This window comes from Anarrhichthys ocellatus, unplaced genomic scaffold (assembly GCF_004355925.1).
Source record: "Anarrhichthys ocellatus isolate YVR2014 unplaced genomic scaffold, GSC_Weel_1.0 scaffold1, whole genome shotgun sequence".
Lineage (NCBI taxonomy): Eukaryota > Metazoa > Chordata > Actinopteri > Perciformes > Anarhichadidae > Anarrhichthys > Anarrhichthys ocellatus.
This window is the reverse complement of record NW_022280031.1, coordinates 11,807,634-11,831,849: the sequence shown is the minus strand read 5'-3', so window position 1 is coordinate 11,831,849 and position 24,216 is coordinate 11,807,634. Positions and strand designations below refer to the sequence as shown.

Here is a 24,216-nt window from a genome sequence, read left to right as displayed (position 1 = left end):
CAGCTGACGGCATCAATGTAACATAGTTCCAGACCTGGCTTAACTTGTCTCTCAACTTATTTTGGACGGAACAGCAGCACTTGTATCTTTGATGTGTCACAACTGCAAGTAAAGAAATGTCCACCAGAGTTCAGGCTCTACTTGAGAGTTACATGTTGGTTGAGGGCTACAGGGTCAGTCTTTTGGTTTATTTTTTCCCCCTCTTGCAAAGGTCATCTCCCAGAATTAGCAGTCAACACTGGCAGATCCAGCTAAATGAATGATGGAGGCTAGGGCTGTACATGCAGCCTTAAAGTGTTCGCCATCAAGTGTGTCCTCTTCTCAGCCTTCCAAACACTTCTGTCTTTGTCAACGGCAATTTTACTTAAATTGGGTCTGATGAACGTGATTTATTTGAATCACTGTGGTGGGAGGAAGGAGGGAAGAGGTTTGATCGAGAGTCTTAGAGGAAGCGACGAAGTTGAAAAACGCCCCGGCAGCGTTTAGGTATGAGGAAACAACCTAAAAATCAAGTGAATTTTGGGTGAAATCTGATCCTGCCTAGCTGAAAATGTACAAGACATTTCAATAAAAATCAATTTCGTTTTACCTGGAAAATGTCTTCTGTATGGTCTTTGTGGTTACATTTTCATCATTTTAAATAGTTATGTAAAAACCAAAGATACTTAGAATAGATCAGAAGCACCGCCTGCTATTGATCTATGACATAGTTATGATTTATCCAAATCAGGAAGTGTCAGTTAATTTAGTGTCCCCCAAGTAGTTCATGTATTCAGTGTTGAAAGATGTAAAACTGTCACACACTGACATCGCATTTAGAAATGGAATTACATAAATATTTAGCTCCACCAGTAGCCTATGAACCTTTGGGCCAACTACTGTATGCTGCAGAATATTACTCTGGTTCATTATCACTCACATTTTACAGTTATTAACCGTTGTGACTGGTAAAACGTACATTAGTTAGGTAGTCGCTTGGTTCACCTGCAGTACTGTTCTCCAAAATACAAACAAGCAGGTTTAGTTGAGCCACATCTGAACACAGAAATAAAGAGATCGTCCTGATCGTTAGTGGTAGTAAGTAGTGTATCACTTATAACTTAAGTCATTATCCAATTATAAATTATCTCTGGAAATCCCTAGCTTGTGCACGCGCTTACATGCGCATGCACGAGTAAAGTATCCCTTTAAGAAGAAGGGGTGGCTGCCTCTTACGTCATCTTGAGAGAGCGAGAGATCATCTTTGTTCTCCATTGCTACCTTCTTTCTCATCTTGTAAACACTTCATCGGACGACTTAAAATGGCGCAGCAGTTTGTGCAAACCAAAATCAAGGGAGATAAAGTGGTGCTGTTCATTAAGCCCACGTGTCCGTACTGCATTACGGCCGAAGAGGTTTTGTCAAAGTACAAATTCAAGCCGGGACATTTGGAGAGTGTAGATATAAGTAAACGCGGCGACATGAGCAACATGCAGGAGTACTTCCTGGAACTCACCGGAGCCCGCACGGTAAACACAGACGCTGTCTTTGTCATAGTGTAAACAACGCTAGTGTCGTTTTAAACAGCCTGAAAACACACGTGTTAATCTACAACATAGGACTGTAGATGTACAACTATGTGTAGGCCAACTTTGTGGAATAAAAAAAGTGAGAGTAATTTAACCACAGGCGATATATACTGGTTCTGTAAACAACCGGATGTATGGTTTGTAATGTTTGATGTAAACATTTGCCAGTTGTTGTTCAGTCATTTTGCTACGGTTCCTCGTATAATCCATAAATGACTCGGCATGGTGAAATCAATAGTGAGTCAGCAGCAGGAACTACGCACACAGAAACCCACTTACCTCACTTACCGACTCTTCTTCTGTAGCAAAACCAAGTCAGACAGTTACATTTAGGATTGATGAAAGAATTAACCTATGAACAAAATGAGTAGTGAACATGAAGCACATCTCTTGTAGACTAATACATAAAGAAAGTAAACACACAAACTGTTAATAACGGACATATTCTAACACCGAAACAGAGAAATACAACCGTCCACCTTCTGAATTCAAGTTTACACCGAACTAAAACGGGCTAATTAGCCTAGCTTATTAACTCATACTCCATTCAAACTGCACAGATACAAAATAGAACTCCCCGAACACGTTTTGGTTAGTCTTTCCACTGTTCCAACTATCAGCAACTCTGGTTTGGTCGAAATAAATCTTTTAAATCACCGAGTAAAATGTGAAAATATGCCGGCTCTACCAGCCCTTAAGGCCCGCTGGATCTCTCTCTCTCTCTCTCGTGCGTACGCTGCGGCTTATTGGCGGCTCGTGCTCCCTCTTCAGCATGATTCATAGCATCAGTTATACATAACATCAGAAAGAACTGCACGCTATTTTCACAATATATATCTCCAACTCAGATAGATATAGACATAAAAGAAAATTGACATTTTCCTTTTAAAACAACCGTCAAAATAGTTGCCAATTATTGTTTGTCATTGCCCACATTGGCCTTGTACCAGATGGTGATGGGGTGGATACCACGGTGTCATGGCAGCATCTCTGTTGGTAGACGACATCTGGTGGTATACATCGCCATGCTGTCCAACTCCATGCACAACACTGAATAACCAGTTGCGCCCCTTGCTTCTCTTGTGTTGATTTGAATGTAGGTCCCGAGGGTGTTCATCGGTGAGGAGTGTGTTGGAGGCGGCAGTGACGTGGAGGCGCTTCACAAGAGTGGCAAACTGGAGAGCATGCTGCAGTCTATTGGAGCCCTGCAATGACCGGCTGCAGACCTTCCAGGTAACGGGACACCTGCACACACTCACCAGCTCGTGCAACGTGAAAGACGGCGTGTGTGGCTGTGGTAATAGGGAGGCCCTTTGTAGTAGCAGGCAAGAAAAAGGAGGTGGGTGTACTCCCTCAGAAGACCCGAAGCAAGTCATTAAGTGCATACATTAGTAACGGCAAGCTCTAATTAGTGTATAAATAAATACATTAAAAGAAAATAAGATGCCCGAGGTGGTGCTCAAAGAGATTAGGAGTAATTGCTCGGTGGTTAAGACATGAGTGAAATCTGCCACAGGCCAACGCTTCATCCGGGCCTTAAGGAAATGTACATACGGGTATAAATGAAACATAATGAATGCAGATGTTTCCACTACATGGTTTGATGAGTATGAAAATCAATGGTAATCACATGTGATGACCTTCACACCAGATCTCAACCCAAGTTAAAAACTATACAAGATCTTGAAATGGTGTTATAACCGCCTTCAGATATCAGCCTGATAATGGCCTGACCCAAAGGCAAAGGCCAACAAGCTTATGATCTGACATGGTCCAGCTAGCTACGTTAAGAATGAAAGACTCGCCTGTTCTGACACAGATTTTAAGGCGGATCCTGTAGTTCTGGACAATGCTCTCCACCAGCATCATGAAACCTCCAAATGAGGGAATACCGTTGTTTCTCTCTCCAGTAGAGTTTGGAGAATCTTTGCCATGGAGCACTGAAGCGGTTGTGTTGAAACACAGCAGAGCGCAGACATTCATCCAGTCTGTGGTTCGTTCATTCTAAAACATGTCTTTATTTAAAGTCAGACGTCATGTTATCTACACTCTGTACAACACTGGCCCGGTGGAGCCACGTGTGTGTCTCCACACACTGGGTGTGGATGCAGCACTGGAGTACACTTAGTTTTACAGTCCACTCTTTCAACTGTTATTTAGTCTTTTTCTTTTTAAGAGTAGACTGGGAGTTATCTGAGGATTTCCTAGTAGACACACACTGATTGCTGTGGTGCAGCAGCAGCAGGTTAATAATACACCAGGTGGTTTAAAAGGTACTGACTGATATCACCTATACACTGTCAAAATCTCAGTGGTAGCTTTCCTGTACTATATACACAGCCTGCTGCTACTCCTCTGTTTAAGTACTGCAAGAACAGCATACAAATACAATTACGTACTGTTTGTCGACTGTTAATGACAGGTACTGATCCACTAAATAAAAAATAGCTGCAAAATATCACTATTGATCTTTTTTGCTTTCATTTTGTAGACTGTTTTTTAATCATGCACCTTTTTGAAGTAAATATCAGTGAAACAGTAGACTGTAAAATAGTGTGACCCAGTAGTCTCTAATCCAAATGTAAAAAAAAAAAAAAAAGTATAATCATGTCCACATACAGTATAGTTTACAAAAATAATTGCAGCACCAATAAATCATAATCTCGTTATGATTAAAAACAACCTCTGAAATTAAAAAAATAGGATAAATAAATATTGTATATCCACCCAGAGGCATTGTGGTTTTTATTGTACCAACTTATGTTCATGATATGGTTGTTTCTCCTAAATCTTTATACCACTTCTGTCCACATAAATGCTACCGGAGGCTTTTGCCATTTCATGTGACAGACAGAGACAGACCATTAGCATGTGTTATTGCAAAGAGATACGGAATAGTTTCAACGTGATGTCATATAAACCTGCAAAGGAAGTGGTGTAAAAGTCCAGGCTTTAAATTAAATTTAAAAAAACACTGATTATTGTTCTGGATTTGGTGTACTTGATTTTTCATACAGGCGATGTGTAGTTTAATTTGAAGATTTCATTTCAAGTCATTTTTTGACACAGCCGACGCCCAGAATGTATTTCATCTCGCATCATATATCTGAAAGAATGTTAATACAATAATTGTATTGAATTTGGTCCTGCTCGTCTGCTGAACATTAGTTTTTAAACAGACAGAAGAAAGCGGTCGTGAACGTTCCACCTGCAGCATTACCACTTCTCCTGAAATACCGATAGAGCCGCAAAGAAGTTAGAGGCTCAAGACTTATTTCAGCTTAAGCAATGCTGCATGTGATCACGTCCACAATTTCTAGATCCAAGAGGTCACAGATGCATCATGGGCCAGGGTTTTAATTTAAGACTGATAAGTCCAGTGTGCAGAAGATACAGACATTCTAAAGAGCAGGAGAGCAGGAGCAGTTTCCTTTCTGCCTTTTCAAACAAAGTCACATCAACGATCCCAGTCTGTTTTGGAGCCATTTTGTGTCACTGTTCAAAGTAGATATTCACCATTTTGCAGTAGAAAGATAATCGTTCACCGTGGGCCAGCTGGTCGTTTTTAAATTCATATTGGGTTTCAAGGATCAGTCGTTTAGTATGGCCCGTGTTGAATAGTCATTACACAAAAGGATGCACAGTCATTCCTCCGGGGGAAGAGAGGCGTGTCTCAGCGGTGTGTGTCACTGCACAACGTTGTCCTTTTGGTTGAGGAGTCTCGTGACCTCTCGGTGTCCCTCAGAGTCGGCCCTTCATCCAGCACAGGAAACACTTTATTCTGTCTGTTTCTCCATGTGTCGATGACTCGTCTCACTCTTTATTTTCTCCCTTCCTCTGCTCTCCTCACTGTTTTGCACAGGTCTCCAGGCATCCGGGTGGGGGGGGTCACATGACTATGCAGCGGGACTTGCGCAACTTGCGTCGCCGCTGCTGGTACTCGCTGAGCTCCTGCAGGTATCCTCTGGACGGCCAGCGTAGCCTCTCCACCTGCTCGCGCTCCTCCTCTGGAACACAGGAACATATAAACTGTAATCTACCGTAAACACAACTATAATTACTGTGCCTGGCACACACACACACACACACTCATACAAAGACATACACTTTTAACTGCTTGCATTGTTGCCGAGAACACAGCCAACGAGGCCGAATAGTCTGATAAGACTTTGTTTACACCAACAAGCAACAGAGGACCAACGGCTATCCATCATGTGCTGTGGCCTTATTCTCCCTTTGACTTCTCTTGTGCCCTTAAGTACCCGTCCAATGACCTTAAACTTGTGTGTATGACTAATGATGTCAATAAAATGTGAAACTGCGACTAAACGGAGCAATGTAGCTGTTAATCTTTAACTGCGTGCCGAATGCATGTGACTATAATAACAGTATTAACTGGTATTAAGAATACTACAAGGATGTATTACATCCAGTGTAATACATGACATATTGTGCTATATGGCAGTATAGCATAAAGTGCAGAGGTTTTCACAAGTGTCTAAAACCATGTTGTTGTCAAACCTCCAGAAATAGAAAGTGATAAACTTACTTTCTATTCTCCAAAAGGTGACAACATGGTTACTATTGTTTCAATTGTATTAAGTGATTGATGGACACCTTCATTACACCTCATATTTTACTAACTGGTTGGCCATTTAGTGAAAAAATGAGAACCAGCCTACCTTTGGCAGCCCTTATCTGAGACAGAGAACCTAATCTACATTTATTTTGGGGAGAAGCAGAACAGATCCTCACAAGCCTGCAGGCATTCTGACTTGATCATTTTCAAAAAAGAAATCTGACGCCTTCCATACTGTTGAAATCAGCAGTTTCATTTTCACTCTGCAGCAATTTTAGTTTGCACAGCCATCACTTACAAGGCTTATTTGAATTTGTTGATACGCGTTTAAAGAAAGAGGAAAAAAAAAAAAAAACACTAACCTGAGAGCTCCAGGAAGTCAGGTTTGTGACTAAAGATCAGGTAGTTGTTGGCGATGAAGTGGAGGAGCCAGATATACAGCTGCTCTGCATTGTGGCACTGAGAATCAATTCAAACATACACATTATGTTAAATAACGATTCTCTTGAGAGTTAATGCATTCTCACATAACCGTGAATATCTGGAGCGGATGGAGGCCTACGGCTACTGTAAGTAAAAGATTAAGCCACTGAAAAAAATTACATTGAGCAATTTTTTTGGCAAACAGGAAGAATTCCTCTGTCGGCATCATTTGCATTTTGGAAGCTGAAGAAAATGTCCTATTGTAATGAAATAGTAATTCATTTACACAGACGTGCCATCTCCTGCAGGTGTGTTTATTCTCTCAATTCATCTCCCTTATATGCTCAGAAGTAGCACTGACCTTTGCTCGGCGGAGCAGTCGAATCACGCTGATGCCCGTGGACGAGAGCTCTCTACTGGGCATGCTCTGAAGGTAAGCGCACACGCACACTTCACACAGATGCTGCAGACGCTTCACCTGGTACATCTCCGCACAGACCAGCACGGCCATGGCCTGCAGCACACTGGCTGGACACACAAACACACGCACACACACACTAAGAATTACTGTATGCATGTATCGTTATGACGTCATGTAGATTACTGCAGTGGTTGCAATATTTTTAAGCCGGTAGGCCTCCAAAGTATTTCAGAGGCTTCTGTAAATAAAGTGTTGTTATGATTAGTGGTCCAAATATATTTTGAACAGAGCAACATCAGGATTACCACAGGAAGCTTTTAACAACTATAATCATCATAAAAGGATTGTGTGTGTGTCTATTTCCACCATCATACAGTATGTACAGTATACAATATGTACATGAGTGAAATACTCTGATAGCGACCCTCCTTTGATTTCACAACCTTAGTTTTTCGTGGCCACTGCTGGAGTTACCTTGTTTTGCCCTTGAGTGCTGAGCTCTTACATAACAGCAGTGCAGCGGCTGCAGCCTCTGGGAGCTGCTTCATGGCTTTAATTTGCTGTTCCCATGACTCAACCTGAAGCTGTATCTCTGGAGAAAGCTTGCTTACCCTCCATGTACCTAAGACCGATCTTAAGTGTTTGGTTTTAGAGTTTCTTCATGATTTTCTTTTACCAAAACATCTCATGCCACAAAATAAGGGGATTGTCGGCTCTCAGTAGCTGGTTATTCAGGACAGATTATTCTGAGTCTTTACATTGTCTATTCAGCAGCTTCGTTGTGTAACAATACTGAAAGGGAAGATGACAACAGACAGTGTTGTCATTAACTCTGTATGTTTACAGTAAGTAAGTTCATGGCTCTATCTATTCATTTAGGACTGTAAAATCTTGATTTGTTTTTGCTTTCTGAAGCAGTAATCATCTGTAGTTGGGAGGCTTGACTTGTGAGTTGTGATGGATTTCATGAAAACACACGAACCTGGCGAACCTGTTAAATAGTTAGCAGACACAATGCAACATGAACATTAGTTGGTTTGTCTGACTAAAGAAACGAGTGTTGATTTTCAATGAAATCAGCTGAGTTTTCATAATACATAGTCATTTGATTCAGAAGTAGAATAAAAATAATTATTATTGTAACTTTAAGGTTGTAGGAACACTGAAAAAAATGTACCGTCATCGCCACCACCAGAGAGAATGATCAGCACTAATCCCTTTGAAAATGCAGCGCACAATGTGACAGATAGTGACAGAGGAAAACAACAACAACAACAACACGTTTGGGGCTGTGAGTTTGCGCCATCAAAAGCAGACGAAGCTGTGATGCCACGGCTTGATGTTGTCATCACTAAATCTAATTGAATTTTAAGCCCAGTGCTGTTCTCCGCCAGCCACCCGAGACTGACACTGGCAGCATGTCGCAGTCACAGATGGTTGATGGGACTTGTCATCTGCGCTTTTGTTTTGGGCTGCGCTCAGTGAGCGACGCCAAGAGGAAAACACCACTGCACCTCCTCAAGTGTTCTGTAATGGTGCATATTCCTGTAGCACAATAAAATGACGTCAAAGGTCCATTGTCCTTCTGCAACACACGGTCTCACGCCATACAAAATCTGCTACCGGGTTTAATTAGTGCTCAAGATAAAGAGGAGGGGAGGGCCAGCTTCTTACTATATTTAGCTCCAGTTGACGATGTGTTTGCAGTTTTATGTGCCATTTTTTAGGCACCTAAAACAGCTTTAATGTTATAGTAAAATTGTAGTCGTCACAGCGGTGTACTTGAGTACACGTCTGGGTTTGTGTGCAGTAAACTCACCAGGACAGCAGGAGTCAGTGTAGAGGTACTCCAGGAAAGACAGGAAGGTATCTGAGGAGACTCCGTGGATAGGCACCACTCTGCTCCGGGCCTCTGCATATTTCCCACTGAACATGGCCGCCATGACATCACAGCGTGCCACCAGCACTGCTCGGTGGGCTGGCAATACACTCCCTTAAACACACACAGACACACACATGAAAAATTAACAGCTGGGTTTAGAATTTCAGAGTAGCGTCTAGGAAAGTCCCAAAGAGCTGTGAAGTGAAAGACCTGAAAGTATAAACGACTCATGATTAATGTATTGAATGTTGACTGATAGTAACAGAATGCATCTCTGATGTAAAAACGTTTGGAGATGATCACAAACACATTTTGAATAATTTTCAAAAGGTGGAAGGTTTTTTTTCTCATCACAGACGTGTAGAGGCCAAATCTAATTCAATTTGACTTGTTAAAAGTGATGATCAGTCATAATGTGCCATTTAAAACACCGGGACACAAATGACATGAAAAGCCTGGGCACAAGTCCTGACATAATCGCTGTCATGAAGTGCAATTAACAGCCATTGACTGCTCTCACTACACTCAGCACATAAGTGGAAAAAAAACTGAACAGAAATGCACCAAAATATTCATTACGTCTATATTTATAAACAGCTCAGAGGTGCAAGGACCAAAAAAAGATCACTGTTCTTTTTATGAGATAAATATTGATTAGGATATGCTTTAGGGCATTATTTCCAGATTTCTCAGTTTGAGCTTGCACAAGCTTCTGGTGAGATGAAACCCGGCCGGCCCGGAAGGCAGCCCGTCCCTCGGAACACTTTATCTTATTTTGCCTGCGAATGGATACCCAGGCCGGGAGTGAGATCATAATTCAATCACTGCTAATTAAATGTGACCTTCCTCTGCTGTGTGACGGTGCATGCATTTGTAAATGTGAGTGTGTGTGTGAGTGTGTGTGTGTGTGTGTGGAACAGATAAGCATTGACCCACCTTGCACCATGAAGATGACATCGGAGTAAAGAGGAGAATTGAAGAGGTTGACTAGAGTCTGGGGGCCGAGCTGAGCTGCCCGGGCACTCGGCGTGTCCCTGGTACCCTACGCACACACACACACACACACAGAAGAAGAAGAAGCCAAAAGAAACATACAGAGAGAGTTAACATTCCTCTGCTGGATGTCAGGTACTAGTTACCAGCACAATTGCCATTCTGTACGTCTATCTCACCTCCGCCGTGGAATACAAATGACCTCTCTGCCAGTCGTGCACAGCGCTCCCCAAACACGCTTCAACTGCAATGCCAAGAACGACATGACGGAACTGGCTAACACCGAAAGCAGACTAGGAACCACACGCTCGTCCAAACCGTCTATTAATCTACACATTCCTGGTCATTTCGAGCATTCAAAGGATGCATCATGTGACATATGTGTATCCAGTGTACTACAGTGCACAGCAGGTAAAATCAGTAGTATGACAACGGCTGTCAGTTGGTTTTTGCAGTGTATGTGCAAACGCAGTCGCGTTACCTCCTCAAATGAATGTCGTCAAAGCATCCCATTACCGTTGAGTGACCTTTCTCAGTCAACCGAAGCACAAAGGACTTCATATTCTCTCACTGTTCTGCTGCAGAGGGAGTGCTCAGCAAACACACGGAGGCTTCAGCAGAGGCAGCTACAGAATCAAGCCCCTTTGATTCTGTAAATCAATGCAAAGCTTATGGAAAGCCCGATGGAAGATTTCAGCCGGTCTGGCAGAGTGAGAGGACCCGAAGGTGTTTGCAGAGGACGGGATCAAATCACGACAGGACATTAGGGTGTCTCATCGCGTTAAAGTGGCCCAGCCGTCTCTCGGTGTGTCAGCGCGCCTCTACACCGCCTCAGGTAGCAGACCTAGTTCTATCCAGATGGGTTGGTGGGCTATGCATGGTGGTGCCAAAGGCTTGTCAGACGCAGCCATGTCATGTCTCCTGATCTCTCTCTAAATGTTAAAGTCTGCCGCCTATTACACAAAGCCACCTTAAGTTTTTTCAGATGGACACAATACTTTACAGATGTGACACTGCGGTGTTTAAGGAAATGTTGGATTTCATGGCTCCTTACAGATATCGTGTTGTGCTTTGGCTCCTTTAAGAGCATATCTTGTTTGTCTCGTCCTAATTCCCAAAGTATCTGGGAGAGGATACGGGCAGTAAATATGCTAATTAGAGCCAGATTATTACTGCGCTGTTTTTAAACGAGGTCTTGCTAATTAAGCTACTGTTAGTCTGCAACTACAACAACATGTGTTCATACCTTCAAAGAGTAGATTTGACACATTATAGATATTTAACCTCTATTGGTGGGGAGGGCTGTTGTAGCATTCACACCATAAAATATTCCAGTCTTAAAACAAGATTATGTGATTTTTAGGAAGTGTCTGTGTGTGTGTAAGAGCCATTTTAAACATGAAAGACCTCACCTTTTCTTTGCCGATGAGGGATCGTATGCGCTCCATAAGCTCAGCCACAGCTAGTGAGTTCTTCAGCTTCTCTTCCAGGGCCTCCTGAAGGTGATCCCACTCCCACGCTCCTAAAAACATCCACAAACACAGATTCTCTGGACCCACAATAGTACAGTTTACAGAAATACACAGGCAAACTCTTTTTAAGATGGCACTGTGTTCTGAAACACCCACGTACCTTACACACTGAACCCTCAGGGCCTGTTTTTGACAAAGTTGGCGTGTTCTAAAAATGTGTCCGCTTATATAACCCACGGTGGTTATGGGTGGGACACCCTGTCCAGATTACACAAATGTCAGAAGTAGTGACCCAATGCCTTCAAAAAACACACCAGTGGCCATAATAAATCTGCCTTAGTATAATTACATTTTGTATAGCTCCATCTATAGTCCAGTAAATTAATGGATAATAAGGCCAATCTATACAAATGAAATATATCAATATATATGTTAAACAAATATAGCATAAACATATTTAAATTTAAATTACAGGTAAAGTCACAATTAAATAGTTTGGCTTATAGACGGAGAGTCTGCATTTCACTTCATCTCATCCATTCACATTAAAAATAAGGACCAAAATACAAAGTAACTGTGTTTAAACCAGAGTCTACAGCTATGCTAGCGCTGGTGCTTTAAGCTAAATGCTATCGCCAGCATGCTAACATGCTAACATTGCGGTGCTTGAATGCTGATGTGTAGCAGATAATGTTTACCATGTTCAGCATCTTAGTGTAGCGGGTTGGCATGCTGACATTTGAACCAAGCTGGTGTGAATGTCATTAGTTGTGCAGGTATTTGGTCATAAACAATTAGACAATTAAAATGTTGTCCTGATGATGTATAATGGCAATAAAAAAAAGTAAGGGATCACATGATACATGTGGTTGCAATTGTTAAGACATTCCACATTTCCACGAAAAACCCTATTGTGGACCTCACAGTGGCGCCAAATGTAAAGTCAGGAGATCACCAAAGTCCGTAGGATTCATGCTCTGGGGACCATGAACGCTGCTAGAATTGCTTAAAACTATAGATACACAATAAACAAATAAAAGTGTTCAAAGAATGAACCCGGAAATGAGTTAGCATTTTTGTACTTCCAATTATATTGCTGAGCAAAATATGTAAGTGTCATAAACTTGTGTTTACCACAGAGCTATATAATCAAATGGAAAAATCCCATTGGCTTTTTGTCGAGGGAACGATGGCAATGCTAACTTCCTAGATCAGCCAAAAAAAAGCAGCATTTTATAGGAAAATAGACCTTTAGGTTGTGATAGACAGTAATTTGCCATAAAACAGGATGTGAAATATAAATACTCAATGAGACAAAGTAAAACTCTTCACCCTGCACAGCTGCATTTAATCACTTCACTGGTGTACTCCTTTATAAAGCCAGCACAGCCCTGCAGCTTGATTGGGATGGCGCAAATTGCCTCACTGGGACATAAACAGACTGCTGAGGGAAGAAGGGAGCTGGACTGGGCAGGATTTATCTCATCATTAGTTCATAATGACGGTATTTGGGTTGATAGAGGGATTACCTCAACACGCTGTGCCGGATAATAACAATGCAAAGCACAGACACCTCGTAGGCAGGGTGAGAGATTAGCTCAGGAGCCGTCGTGCCGACATGCGACGCAGCCAGACACCAAATAACACAACTGGATACACTGGGAGATGGATAAAATGGAATACACATGCATAAAGCAAAAATCATGCTTAAATCATTTCTACATAATCTGACAGATACGTTTTGAGTGCTGGTGTCTCACCCACCTACACAAACAAACACAAAAGATACTTTTCAGAACAAGTTGTACAGATTAGCACTAATTTCCTGGAGGCTTTCCTTCACCTCCTCCAAAATTACATTTCATACTACATTGCTGATTCTAAATCTTAACCCTAACAAGGACATAAAGCAGTGTACTTTGTGCTAAAATCAGTTGCTGGGAAATTCAATTACGTTTTCCCAAGTCGTCCAAAAACAACTGGCCTGTAGTCTAACGTCTGACCCTAAAAAGAGGCCAGGATGACCACAAGCACACAAAGTGATTCATCTGTGTTGCACACATAATGCATGTGCTAAACATGCACACGCAGAATAGCAACCAAGTGACAAAGTCAATAAATCTGCAGCACACTACGCAAGGAGACAGAGTCTCACAGTGTTAGCGTCACACAAACAAAGTCGCGGCCTCTGTGACTGTCCACACACACTCGAGTGACAAAAAACCCAAGCGTGGATTAAGAACCACGAGTGTGACGCTGTGCGTTTACGGAAACATGATATTGTTATGGAAATTAGTTCCGCTAAGCCACTAAAATGAGCTACAACGGACAAAAGAGTGGAATTGAATTGCGAGAAGAAAACGTTCATCCTATCTCTAGGAATGCAAAGCACGGCTCGTTGTGGATTTACTGCAAATGAACATCAAGCATTGGCTCACTGTACTCCCAATATTTCAGTGTGCAAAGCAGGCACATATTCACGTCTGATGCCTTATCAGATCAAGACAATACACTAATACGGAAACACACACACACTGTATGTGAGGTCAGCTGCTTTAAACATACAATCAGACCCACTATTCTGAAGGTTAAAATTAGTCATTTTTCACACAAGACTTAACAAATGTCTCCCTGCAGTGTTTTATGGAAACGTGACATTCGTATTCTGCTCTGCACATGAACACATTTTCCCCCTTTCTGCTATTCTCTCCAAGCCACACACACACACATAAACTGTATGCTCTGGTGCCCATCACCCAAACACTCTCCACCAGCTCCTTTAAACACTCCATCCCCTCTCTCACCTTGGTTTTACACCCTACTCACAATTTTCCACTCCTTTCTTTCCCATATTCCTCCCATCTTTTGAAAAAAAAAAATCCACACAAGCACTTAATGTGTGTCTGTGAAGACACACACTGCACCCTCTGTCTTTCAACTGCTGCCGTTCTTATTCATACAGTCACTCACAGAAACTCAGTCGATCCCTATAATCTTCTTCCCTTCTCCACTCACCCTTCACCAGCACACATACACACTCAGCTTATGTGTGTGGGTGTGGGTGTGTGTGTGTGTGGGTGTGTGTGCATGCCTCTGGTGTACAAGTGTGCCAGACCATCAGTGTTGCTCACATGCATGTTACGAGGCGGCCATGAATCAGATGTTAGCACAGCTTTTTGCCATAAGGACTCCTGCACGACATGCAGTGTGCGTTGAAGCGCTGGCGTGCACAAGCGGCAAGCACGGCACTGCAGACTCTGAGCCGCAGACCGAGAAGGTTTTCATTACGGCACTGATGTTGCAGAGAATATCACGTGGCTGTTTAACTAGGCTTCATATGCGATCTGAGATCATTTTGGAGGCGAGTGTCACAATTTGCAAAATGTTTTGGTTGCATGTTTTACGCCTGCATCTTTCTGAGGTGAAGTTTGTATAAGATACTGTTAATTTTACACGATATGAGGCTATTGTAACCGAGTCAGATTCTATCAACAACTCAGCCATCGAAATGATGGAAGTTCAATTTCTGCAAAGATGTCTCTCGTGTACCGATCCATGTTTAATAGAACTGAGCTGGGTGGAGATAAAGGGACAAACAAGAGAGCAGTGTGAGATCACAGTACTACGCGATGAATGATCAGGCACTAGATTAAAACACTACAGTTGCTTACTATCAAGCACTTTCAATTTGACTGATTTCTGTTCCTCTCCATAATGGAACATTGGATAAGATCCAATAGCAGGCAAACTACCTTCTGCTGCCGGGGGACATTAATCATCACATCTAAATCATTGGAAAAAGAGCAACTGCTTTTGGGGAATGGAGTTCCCATGCTGTGAATGTCAGTCCAGCTCTGTAAGCTGTATTTAAACTCCAGTTGTAATGTGCAGAATCTGTCTAATATGGCAGCAAACAGGGAGCACCACGGCTGAAACACCAGCCATTGCCATTAGCAACATGCAAAAAAGTGTCACCAAAACGAGGTTATTAATGATGAATGTAATTCAATAAATTGAGCAGTTTGTAGCACTTTGAAGCAGGGAAGTAGTTTTTTTTTTTAAGTGCAATAGACATCATTTCCCAGAATTCATGTGCAGTAGTGTAATGAGTGTAAACAGATTGAGTAGAGATGTCTCGGGGCAAAGTGCATGTTGGCTGCTGTTGTGGAGACAGTTTTGTATTCTGATCTCCACTTTCTAGTTGGCACTTTCTGTACAACTTACGGGTTGTTCTCCTGTGTTGTGATTTAGGTTGGTGCAGCTTTTAATAATATAAAAAAAAATTGGCAGCATTAACATTAATTACTTCGGATTAACACTATGCGTTGTCATATTTTTGGGTTTTTTACTTTGCTTTGGTTTTTACTATATATATATAATACGTCAGTAGGTACCCCTCTAGAGGATTTTGAAGATTTAAACTGTCTTAAAAAAAGTCTTTTGCTAACAAGTGGTAGACTTGATTAGACTACAAAACGTTGCCACACCGACTTAGTATCATAAGCTTGTGTTTGCCATAAAAATACTTCATCCTTGCAGTGTTGGCATGCTAACCCGCTAAATTAAGATGGTAAACATTACAGCTGTTCAACATCAGTGTGTTCATATTCATGTATCTTTTGCACCAGCAGGCAGTGAAAGTGCTTCACAGTGCCAGATTCCACATCACACAAGTGGTGGGGTAATAAAAAGGCTAATTGGAAATGAATTTTCTGGAAAAGAAACAAAACATCAGATTTATGGTTTACTCAGTTGTATCAGAGTGTGCTGCGCTTGACTGGTGGTTTTTACCTCTATAAATGAACATGAGAGTCTCCCACAAGCACATACACAGTAGGGGGTCCTTCACCACCAGACGGGAGAGGCGTCCTGTCAGGTGCCCCTCTGTTCGTGGCAAGTCATCAATAATCCCACCGTCCCAGGTGGAGAGCAGCGAAGGAGGGCCTCCATCCCGCTCTCTGCAAACACACCGCGACTGGGGACGTTCCCTGTCCAACCAGAGATGAAATTCAGCACAACATCACAGTTACACAGAAGAGGAGTTTGCAGACGGCGCTGAGCTCCCCGCTGGCCACAGGCTCAGCTGGTGAACAGCTTGTTAAGCCCCGTCCTGTGAATGAGCTAATATCTCTCCTACCTGTTCTTGGGCCCCAGGAGCAGCTGTCTGAAGTACGGACTGACAGCGCACAGCACAGCCGCATGCGCCCAGCCCAGCTCTTTCCCAGAGTCCCCGGCATAGAAAGCCACATCGGCGAACTGCACGCCACGCTCCAACAACCACTGCATGTCCTGGGAGAAGCTGGACTCCTCTACTCGGATGGGGGGGAGACGTGCTGAACGGAGGGAGGAGGGGGAAGATAGATAGGATGAGTTGCGTTAATGAACAAGCACTGCTGAAATTCTGCTTGTCTGCATTTTTAAAAAGTGAAAAGTAAGAAATCCTCTAAATGCGTTTTGTTCAAAGCACCTCAAAAGATTTGTAATATACACGTTTGGTGTACTCATATTTTTTTTTATCTACCGTGTCTTTTTGACAGTGAGTTTTGACAACTGAGATAAATGGGGTGTATGCGGGTATGTGGAGAGAGTGAGAGTGACGGCCATGGTGTAGTGAGATCTTCTGGTAAAAAAAAGACAGTTAAAGGAGAGACTAATGTCATGGTGTGCCCTGCCCTGTCGCTTAAGTTAGAAAAGACGCTTCCAGATGTGTTTGTCTTTGCGCTTATGAAAAACCTGCAAAGATGCGGACCGAGGCTGCTGCACTGGATTTAGGTCTATGGGAGTAATGGAGAAATCGTCATGTCTGTCTGTTCCTCAATGGATTTGTTCCTGCTTTTTTAAAATCTTGAGGGACACAGAAAGTTGACATTAACTAGTTATGATTTAGAAACTTTAAATAAGGTTCATATTTTAAGAAGTTATGGAAAATCCCCACGTCACAGATAAATGATTTTCAGTGAACTGAGTGTAACAGTAAAAAAAACAAAAAAAAGACTGAAAAAATACTGCAGTCAATATAAAAAAAGGGAGAAAAAAAAACATCCTTTATGATCCATGTATTCGTGAATTCAGATTAATAAAAAGTGAAAAAGCAGTGAGCAGGGAAGCAAAGGAAGTGGGGGGATGGGGCTCCACAAATTATTGTCCAATTATATTCCTATTCATGCTTCATACATACCGCTCCTCTGTAGACCTCTTTTTTATGACCTCTCAGATTTGGCCGTGAAAATTGTGCTGTTCTTGAATCAGTGAACGTCATATTTAATGCAAGCTGCCCCATAAGTACAGTTAAGTAGCTTTGGACAAGCACCAATGCCTCTGCCAGCACTTGCTGCGTTTTTGGCTGGACTTACAGTTGTCAGTCATTGCATTAGATTGAGTAGCAAAGTGGCCAGATCAATATGTAACACATAGTTTGTGTTAAATGTTTTCAGGTGCTGTATTTTGTAAAAAAATAACCTGTGTGGAAAAAATGCTGAAATGGCAATAGTAGAAGAAGAAGTAGTAAACTTCAACCAGAATTAGTTCTAATGATGTCATTTCAAATAAAACATTACCACAACCAGGAATGACAGATGATCAATTAGGAGAAAGAAAGTGCCAAAGTCTAAAAAAGTAGAACATTAAGAGAAAGGAAAAGCACTCCAGCGTGGCTCGTTTCTTTTAAGCTTTGGAAAATAATCAACCTTACTGTGTCTCAGTTTCAGCTTCTTTTGATCGTTGTGTCCAGTATAGTCATTTATCTCCTCTCTTAATTAGCCTTTTGTGTTTGCAGAATCTGATTGGTTTAATAAAGGCAGTTTGATTAAGTCTACAATAGAGCTACAGTCTGCTCCAAACTAAAACCTTTTGACAAAAAGTTCAACGGGGCTTGTTTTGAAATTCATTTGAAATTCTGAATTTAAGCAGATTAAAAACTCAATTAAAGTTTAAACAATTAGTTGATGCTTAACTTGCAACGCTTTGATAATCAATTGACTGTTTCTCAAACATTCTCTGATGCCAGTTCCTCAAAGAGGAAGGGTACATACAGTAAGAATGTGTCTGTTTTGTTTGACTGAATATCCTAAGTTTCTGTCACGAGACAGAAAAAAACATTTTCAAATGTAGCCCTGCAGCCCTGAACTAAATCTGTCAAAGCCGAGATAAAAACATGAAGTTTCAGTACTATGCACACAAGTTAAAAACACATGACGAAAAAAAATAAACGCATTATTGATGCCTAAACACCTAAACGAATTGGGAACATTTGGTTAAAGACAACGGTCAATAAGTAATCTACCACTGAAATCACTGCCTCAGAACAAGGCACTAAACTCTCAGTTGTTGTTGTGTTTGGTGCTGAAAAGAGCTCAGTCTGAAATTGATTCAAATGTCATGGAATAAAAGTAGTCCAGCTAGCTCTTTGTCTGTCCTCTTATTTCCAGTTTGGAACAGAGAATATTGATCTGGATAAGAACCTTTGTGCTTAGCTTGTTTTATGGCTATGTAAGCTGGAAGAAGAAGCAATCCAGTCAGTCTGATTGAGTGTTCTCTACACAGCACAAAGTATTACTAAATATAAAGAATAGTTTCCATTAGTTAAATTTGTAAAATAGCTTAAAGGGGTTAAAACTGACCAGACGTGAATAGATGCCACTTTAAATAAAAGCAATATTAGTTTTTAGATACCATAGTAATCCTCTGACCTGGTTGTTCTAAGTGAGGGGGACGGAGATCGTTCACTTTATTTCCTCGCCTCTTCTCCGGCCTCTCTTTGGCTTTGTGTTTCAGACACTGAATCATGAAGTACTCCAGCTGTACAACACAGAAATGCATGCGTTAGTACAAAACAAACGCAAGGTACCAAAATAGTGTTGTTACATCATCAATTCTTAGCTTTGGAAACAACTTCCTGAAAAGGCCGACGTAGCCACCTGTCCCTGTCTCCTCTACTAAGAGCTGTACCTATCTGAAACGCAGAGTCGACTGAGTTTTAACAAACGGGAAGATTATGAAAAGTTTAAGAATTCATATTTTACGGCTCGGTCACTACCTGTGTGAGGAGACACCACTTACCACGCTGCCAAAGTAGCGCCCCACAAAGACGTGGTTGAGAGAGGGCAACTCCAGGTAGGTGGCCCCCAGGTCCCGGGACAGCTGCAGACCTTCACTGTGAGGCACACAGCTGCTCCAGTCAGACGCACACAGTGGGCACGTGCATGGAGGGCCTTCATCTGAACACAGAGAAGAGAACTCTGTTCTAAGATGAACTCATTCAAACTGTATAAATAACTGAATCTGATAAATAGTTAATGAGGGCATTTGAGAACCAATACATTTAGATCTGTAATGTCAATGCCCATGCCAGGCATGGATGAAAACATGTTTTGAAGAAGTCAGATTAAAAAAATGTGCACACTGTAGTGATAGTTCTCAATAAATTCAACAGATTGATGTTTGAATGTAATAGACACCGGTCAGGCATTGTCAAGTTACAGTGCGGCATTATACTGTACAGTGTCAACCCATCACTCAGGGGGTTGTGATCTGATTAAGAGTCAATCTAGTGTTCCAACACAGACAAAAATGCTGCAAAATGTCTAAAATACATCAAACAAGAAAATGTACTAAATCACAAGAATTCAGTAAAATACAAAACATGACACTCAAAACCTGTTTTGTTAAAATGTTTCAGTGCTTAAAAGGATTAAGTGAAAAAAACAAAATACCTTGTTTCACATTTCACAAACAAAATTAAAATAGAAAACACATTTGGCAAAACAGAACATTAAAACCAGATGCCACAGCCACATGGGCTTTGATGGTGTGGACTGGCCCTTCTTCGTAATTACACAGTAGTAAACCAATGAGGATATTAAAAGGTGGTCTATTTTTCCATTTTGTGAACAATTGATGTTTTCTGCTTTGTAGTGTTTTGCAATGTTGGTTCCTGGCATGTCATTGGATCTTTGGTTTTGGATTTGTTTCGCATCTTGAAGAAAAAGCTGAAGAATTATATTGCAACAACAGAAAAGATGGATGATCATTGGCTCAGCAAAGCGCATGTGCACTAGGACCAGCCTGTACCACCAACCAGTAACATGTGTGCATGGGGACCAAAGAGGCAGAATCCAACAGAAAATTTGGAGGGATTAGCTTGAAGGACAAAAAAAAAAAAAAAAAGACCGGCCAAATGAGGAGAGGACCAGATATAAAAGAGAGAATGAGCCCAACATACAGCTGAGCACTGAGGCATTTCATAAATCATACTGCTAACAAAAGAAATTAAAGGCATAGGGACGGAGCTGGACAGAGTGACTGTGTGTGTGTGTGTGTGTGTATGACAGAGAGGTGGAATGGAAAGCATGAGTGTGTGTTCGAGCAGCTGACAGGCGGTGACTTGGCATATCAGTGGCATGTTAGTGTGCGTGCGTGCCCTTGGATAAATCTGTCTGTGCTCCTGCGTTCGGCTCTGGTTTAATGGCTGTGTTAATGCACGTTCGGCAGCGACTCTCTGCCACAGCTGTGCCTTAGGTGGTCTAAAGTCGAGCAGCAGCAGGAAGCGCTCAGAGCACAGCCGTCGCTCTCTGCAATCATGAGGGGATAGCATGAAAATACTCACAGCAGCCGCAAAACAAGTACACAAACAAAGGCTCTGGTCTACATCTCTCCCTCCCTCTCTCCCTCCCTCTCTCCCTCTCTCTCTCCCTCTCTCCGGCAAAGACTTGACTTACACTGTGATCATTGTGCAGCGGAGCTCTGACAGGATCTCAAAGTGTGTAGCTAAAAATACAACCTGGTGCATTTGATGAGCGTCTTTGCGGAATCTGGATTCAATAAGGGTCAGTGTGTGTGTGTGTGTGTGTGTGTGTGTGTGTGTGTGTGTGTGTGTAAAAACACATACAGACCCACTGAGGTACCAGATGCATGTGTGTACATTCCTGATGTGTTAAGCAGCCTCCAGTAATGCTACACCTAACAAACTACTGGTATGGTGCACTTTTGATTTTCATGTATATTTAAGTGCTGGGCGAGCTTCTTGTCTGCTTGCACGGCCAAAAAATATGAAACTTGATGTCTCGCTTTGGTGAGTTTCCAGCAGGCAAGCATGTGAGCTGACCCCATGAAGGCAGCCAAGAGGAGATCTAATCATGAGCATCCTCCTCCTCATTGCTGGGAGGTCACCCCAGAGGACACACAAGGCTCGGAAAGTGGCGAGAAGAAGGCAATATTGTCCTGCAATCAAACTCAACAACTGAGGCAGCAGTAAATCATCTGTAAAATACCAGGATATCAAGCACAATGGCTGAGAGATAAGACATTTTTGTATTTGCAGCCTCTCAAACTCCATTGTTCCCGCACAACAATGACAAACTGTTTGGGGAGCCAGTTGTTGAAGGCAAAACTAAAACTCAGGCTGGCTCCATCAAAAAACACACAGGACAGAAAAGCATCCTCACCGTTCAGCCGCGCTCCAACAGCGACCAGGATGACGGGCACACCCCAGTGCCTCAGGAGCGGGCGGAGTCTCGGGGCGTAGCCGTTCCTCACCTGCTGGAAGGCCAGCTTGTCTGTGACTGAATATTTAATGACCAGGATGTCAGCCTGCTCAAGAACTTTCCGTACGCTTGCCCAATCGCTGTCCAACAAGTCCTGGGAAGGCAAGAACAGCACGACAAAAAAAACAAACAGCAGGAGGTCAGATGACATACTGAATTGTCTGAACACCCAACCAGTCACCCTCACCTTAGATAACCGTAATCCTTCCCCTCTGACTCCCCTTAAACACCTCAGTGTGGTGCTCGGGACTTTACCCCCAAGGACCCGAGTGAGGCTATAGCCGCTCACTCTAAACCGAACTGACTCAACTCATTAGGCAGGAGAAAAAAAACACCTCAGAAAGCGTTGAGCAATTTGAATAAAAACAAGGACAAAGAGCCATAGAATTAGACTGACAGACTTTGTGCCGCACCGCCCCTGACATAGTTAGACAGCCCTATAATAGGCGCATAGAGTGCTGCTATATAACAACAGTGCTTTCATTTCACATTCACATGCCATTAAGAACAAGAAAGTTCTTTCGTTATTCTTTTTTTCGTGTGCATTGCATGTTAAAATAGCATCCTCCTTAAACTAGAGACATTTTTTTTTTTAAAGCTTGCAATCAGCCCTGGAAGGCAAAAGGCTTTCTGGAATTTGAAATGTTGTTCGTCTTATGAGAAACAGAAGCAGAGTGAGAACGTAAACAGCATACCAGTGTCAAGTGACACATTCTTTCACAATGACAATGCGCTGGCAAAATTACCCCTCATTTTTATGTCTTGTTTTTTGCCCTCTTGTCCTGCCCTGACCTTCCTGTGAAAAACAAGTCAGATTTGTTATCGCACAAGCTTTAAGGTCCAGGGGGTTAGAGTCAAAGCAACACCATAAATTACTCCTTAAGGGTCCTTTTCAATATGCAAATTAGGGGTTGCACACATGTATGATCAAAAATAATTCAAAGCAAAGATTCACACTGTAATCAACATATGCAGGTGTCTGTTTTCTCATTCTGTTCTGCACACACAAACACACCACCATGTCTCTCTTACCCAGCTGGGGCAATCCCGAACCACTACAGTGACGTCTCCGAACACGCGCGAGGTGTACTCCATGAAGGCCGGGTTGTGCATGCTGCTCTCCAGGTCGCAGGGTCCCACCAGCGCTCCGTGGCCCAGGTAGCTCCACAGCAGGCCTCCCTGGAGCTGCCCCTGGCCCATGATCTCCTCCCCGGAGCCGACCCCTCCGGGGCACTCGCTGCCCAGAGCCACGATTTGGATGGACCTGTAAACCAGACAACTCGTGGTTGGAGTGACTTGAACCAATCATTTGAAGGCTATAGCGCTGAGGTAGATAGGAGGCACATTTTGGTCCACATTTTTGTCTGTCACGGAGACAGTGCATCACCATTATGACACTGAAAATGTCTGAGAAAACCTTGCCAAGGCCCTAATAGGCTACACCTGAGAGGGATTGTGGTCCAATAAAGCAGACACTTTGAGATATTCTCGGCGATGCATTGCCTATGAAGCAATGTAGCCTACCAGGAAAAAAAAAAGCATGCAACCAGGAACCCCCCCCCCCTCTGCTCATATGCCTAATGAGTTGCAGCTTCACAGCAACTTACATTGTGGTCACCGCGGTTTCGTTCAGCTGCTCTACGCTATGGAGCCCGTTACCCTCGCGGTGCGTTTTCCTCGCCAGTCTGCAGTCAGACACGGCTTTTCCGCAATGAGCCGCGGCTCCGCTCCGTCGTTAATCCCTCTCATCGGTGGCTGCCCCCCCCGGGAGCACGGCTGCTGCTGGGGAGTTTCGCGGTCACTCGCATTTCCCCGTCTCGTTATTCATTCATAAAAGCGGAGACCCCGATACCGTCCCGAACCCACCGCAGAGGTGCACCGGACAGCCCAGCCGGCGGAGCAGCAGAGAGTGCGCGCGTGTGTGTGTGTGTGTGTGTGTGTACAGCTGCGCCCATGGGCAGCCAATGCGCTAACAGACAAAACAAGTTGTCAGTCGGTAGGAAACACAATTAGCGACGAGGAGAGGGCAGCCTCGCGCCTCGGCGGCCAGACCACATGAATGACGTCGGCGGATAAAACAAAGTCTCGGTGGCAAAGAACAACTGGAGGGAGAGAGAGAGAGCGCGCGCGAGTGAGAGAGAGCAACGGACTGAGCAGAGAATGGTCGCGCCTGACTCAGCAACACGCACGCGGGCATACGCGTATAAGCAGCGCGCGCCAACAAACACACACAAACACCCGTTCCCCTGGCTAGCAGGAAATGACAATTTTGGTCAGTCAAACATAGTTTTTCACCTTATTGTCATTCCAAAGCTTATGGTTTCACCTCTAACCAAT

At 42.9% G+C, this 24,216-nt stretch overlaps 2 protein-coding genes across 2 annotated transcripts; one reads left to right on the top strand and one right to left on the bottom strand.

Moving 5' to 3' along the window:
- Window positions 1-1,214: 1,214 nt before the first annotated feature.
- glrx (glutaredoxin (thioltransferase)) lies at window positions 1,215-6,485 on the top strand. The gene is made up of 3 exons (XM_031859978.1): window positions 1,215-1,508; window positions 2,669-2,801; window positions 5,431-6,485. Exons 1-2 carry the CDS (start codon window positions 1,302-1,304, stop codon window positions 2,780-2,782), a joined length of 321 nt encoding a protein of 106 aa, XP_031715838.1. The 5' UTR covers window positions 1,215-1,301; the 3' UTR covers window positions 2,783-2,801; window positions 5,431-6,485.
- rhobtb3 (Rho related BTB domain containing 3) lies at window positions 4,293-24,111 on the bottom strand. The gene is made up of 13 exons (XM_031860115.1): window positions 23,487-24,111; window positions 22,912-23,143; window positions 21,781-21,973; window positions 19,397-19,554; window positions 19,027-19,135; window positions 16,476-16,671; window positions 16,130-16,326; window positions 11,279-11,388; window positions 9,810-9,915; window positions 8,811-8,984; window positions 6,932-7,098; window positions 6,510-6,606; window positions 4,293-5,575 (listed from the first exon to the last, which is right to left on the bottom strand). Coding segments are annotated over exons 1-13 (1,860 nt in total). The 5' UTR covers window positions 23,489-24,111; the 3' UTR covers window positions 4,293-5,456.
- Between the last annotated feature and the right edge of the window lie 105 nt (window positions 24,112-24,216).

Coding starts and splice junctions, on each gene's coding strand:
- glrx (XM_031859978.1), top strand. CDS start 1,302: ATGGCGCAGCAGTTTGTGCAAACCAAAATCAAGGGAGATAAAGTGGTG. Junction 1,509..2,668: donor AACTCACCGGAGCCCGCACG/GTAAACACAGAC, acceptor ATTTGAATGTAG/GTCCCGAGGGTGTTCATCGG.
- rhobtb3 (XM_031860115.1), bottom strand. Junction 19,136..19,396: donor GGCGCTACTTTGGCAGCGTG/GTAAGTGGTGTC, acceptor TGTGTTGTACAG/CTGGAGTACTTCATGATTCA. Junction 7,099..8,810: donor CACTGACTCCTGCTGTCCTG/GTGAGTTTACTG, acceptor TTGTGTGTCCAG/CCAGTGTGCTGCAGGCCATG.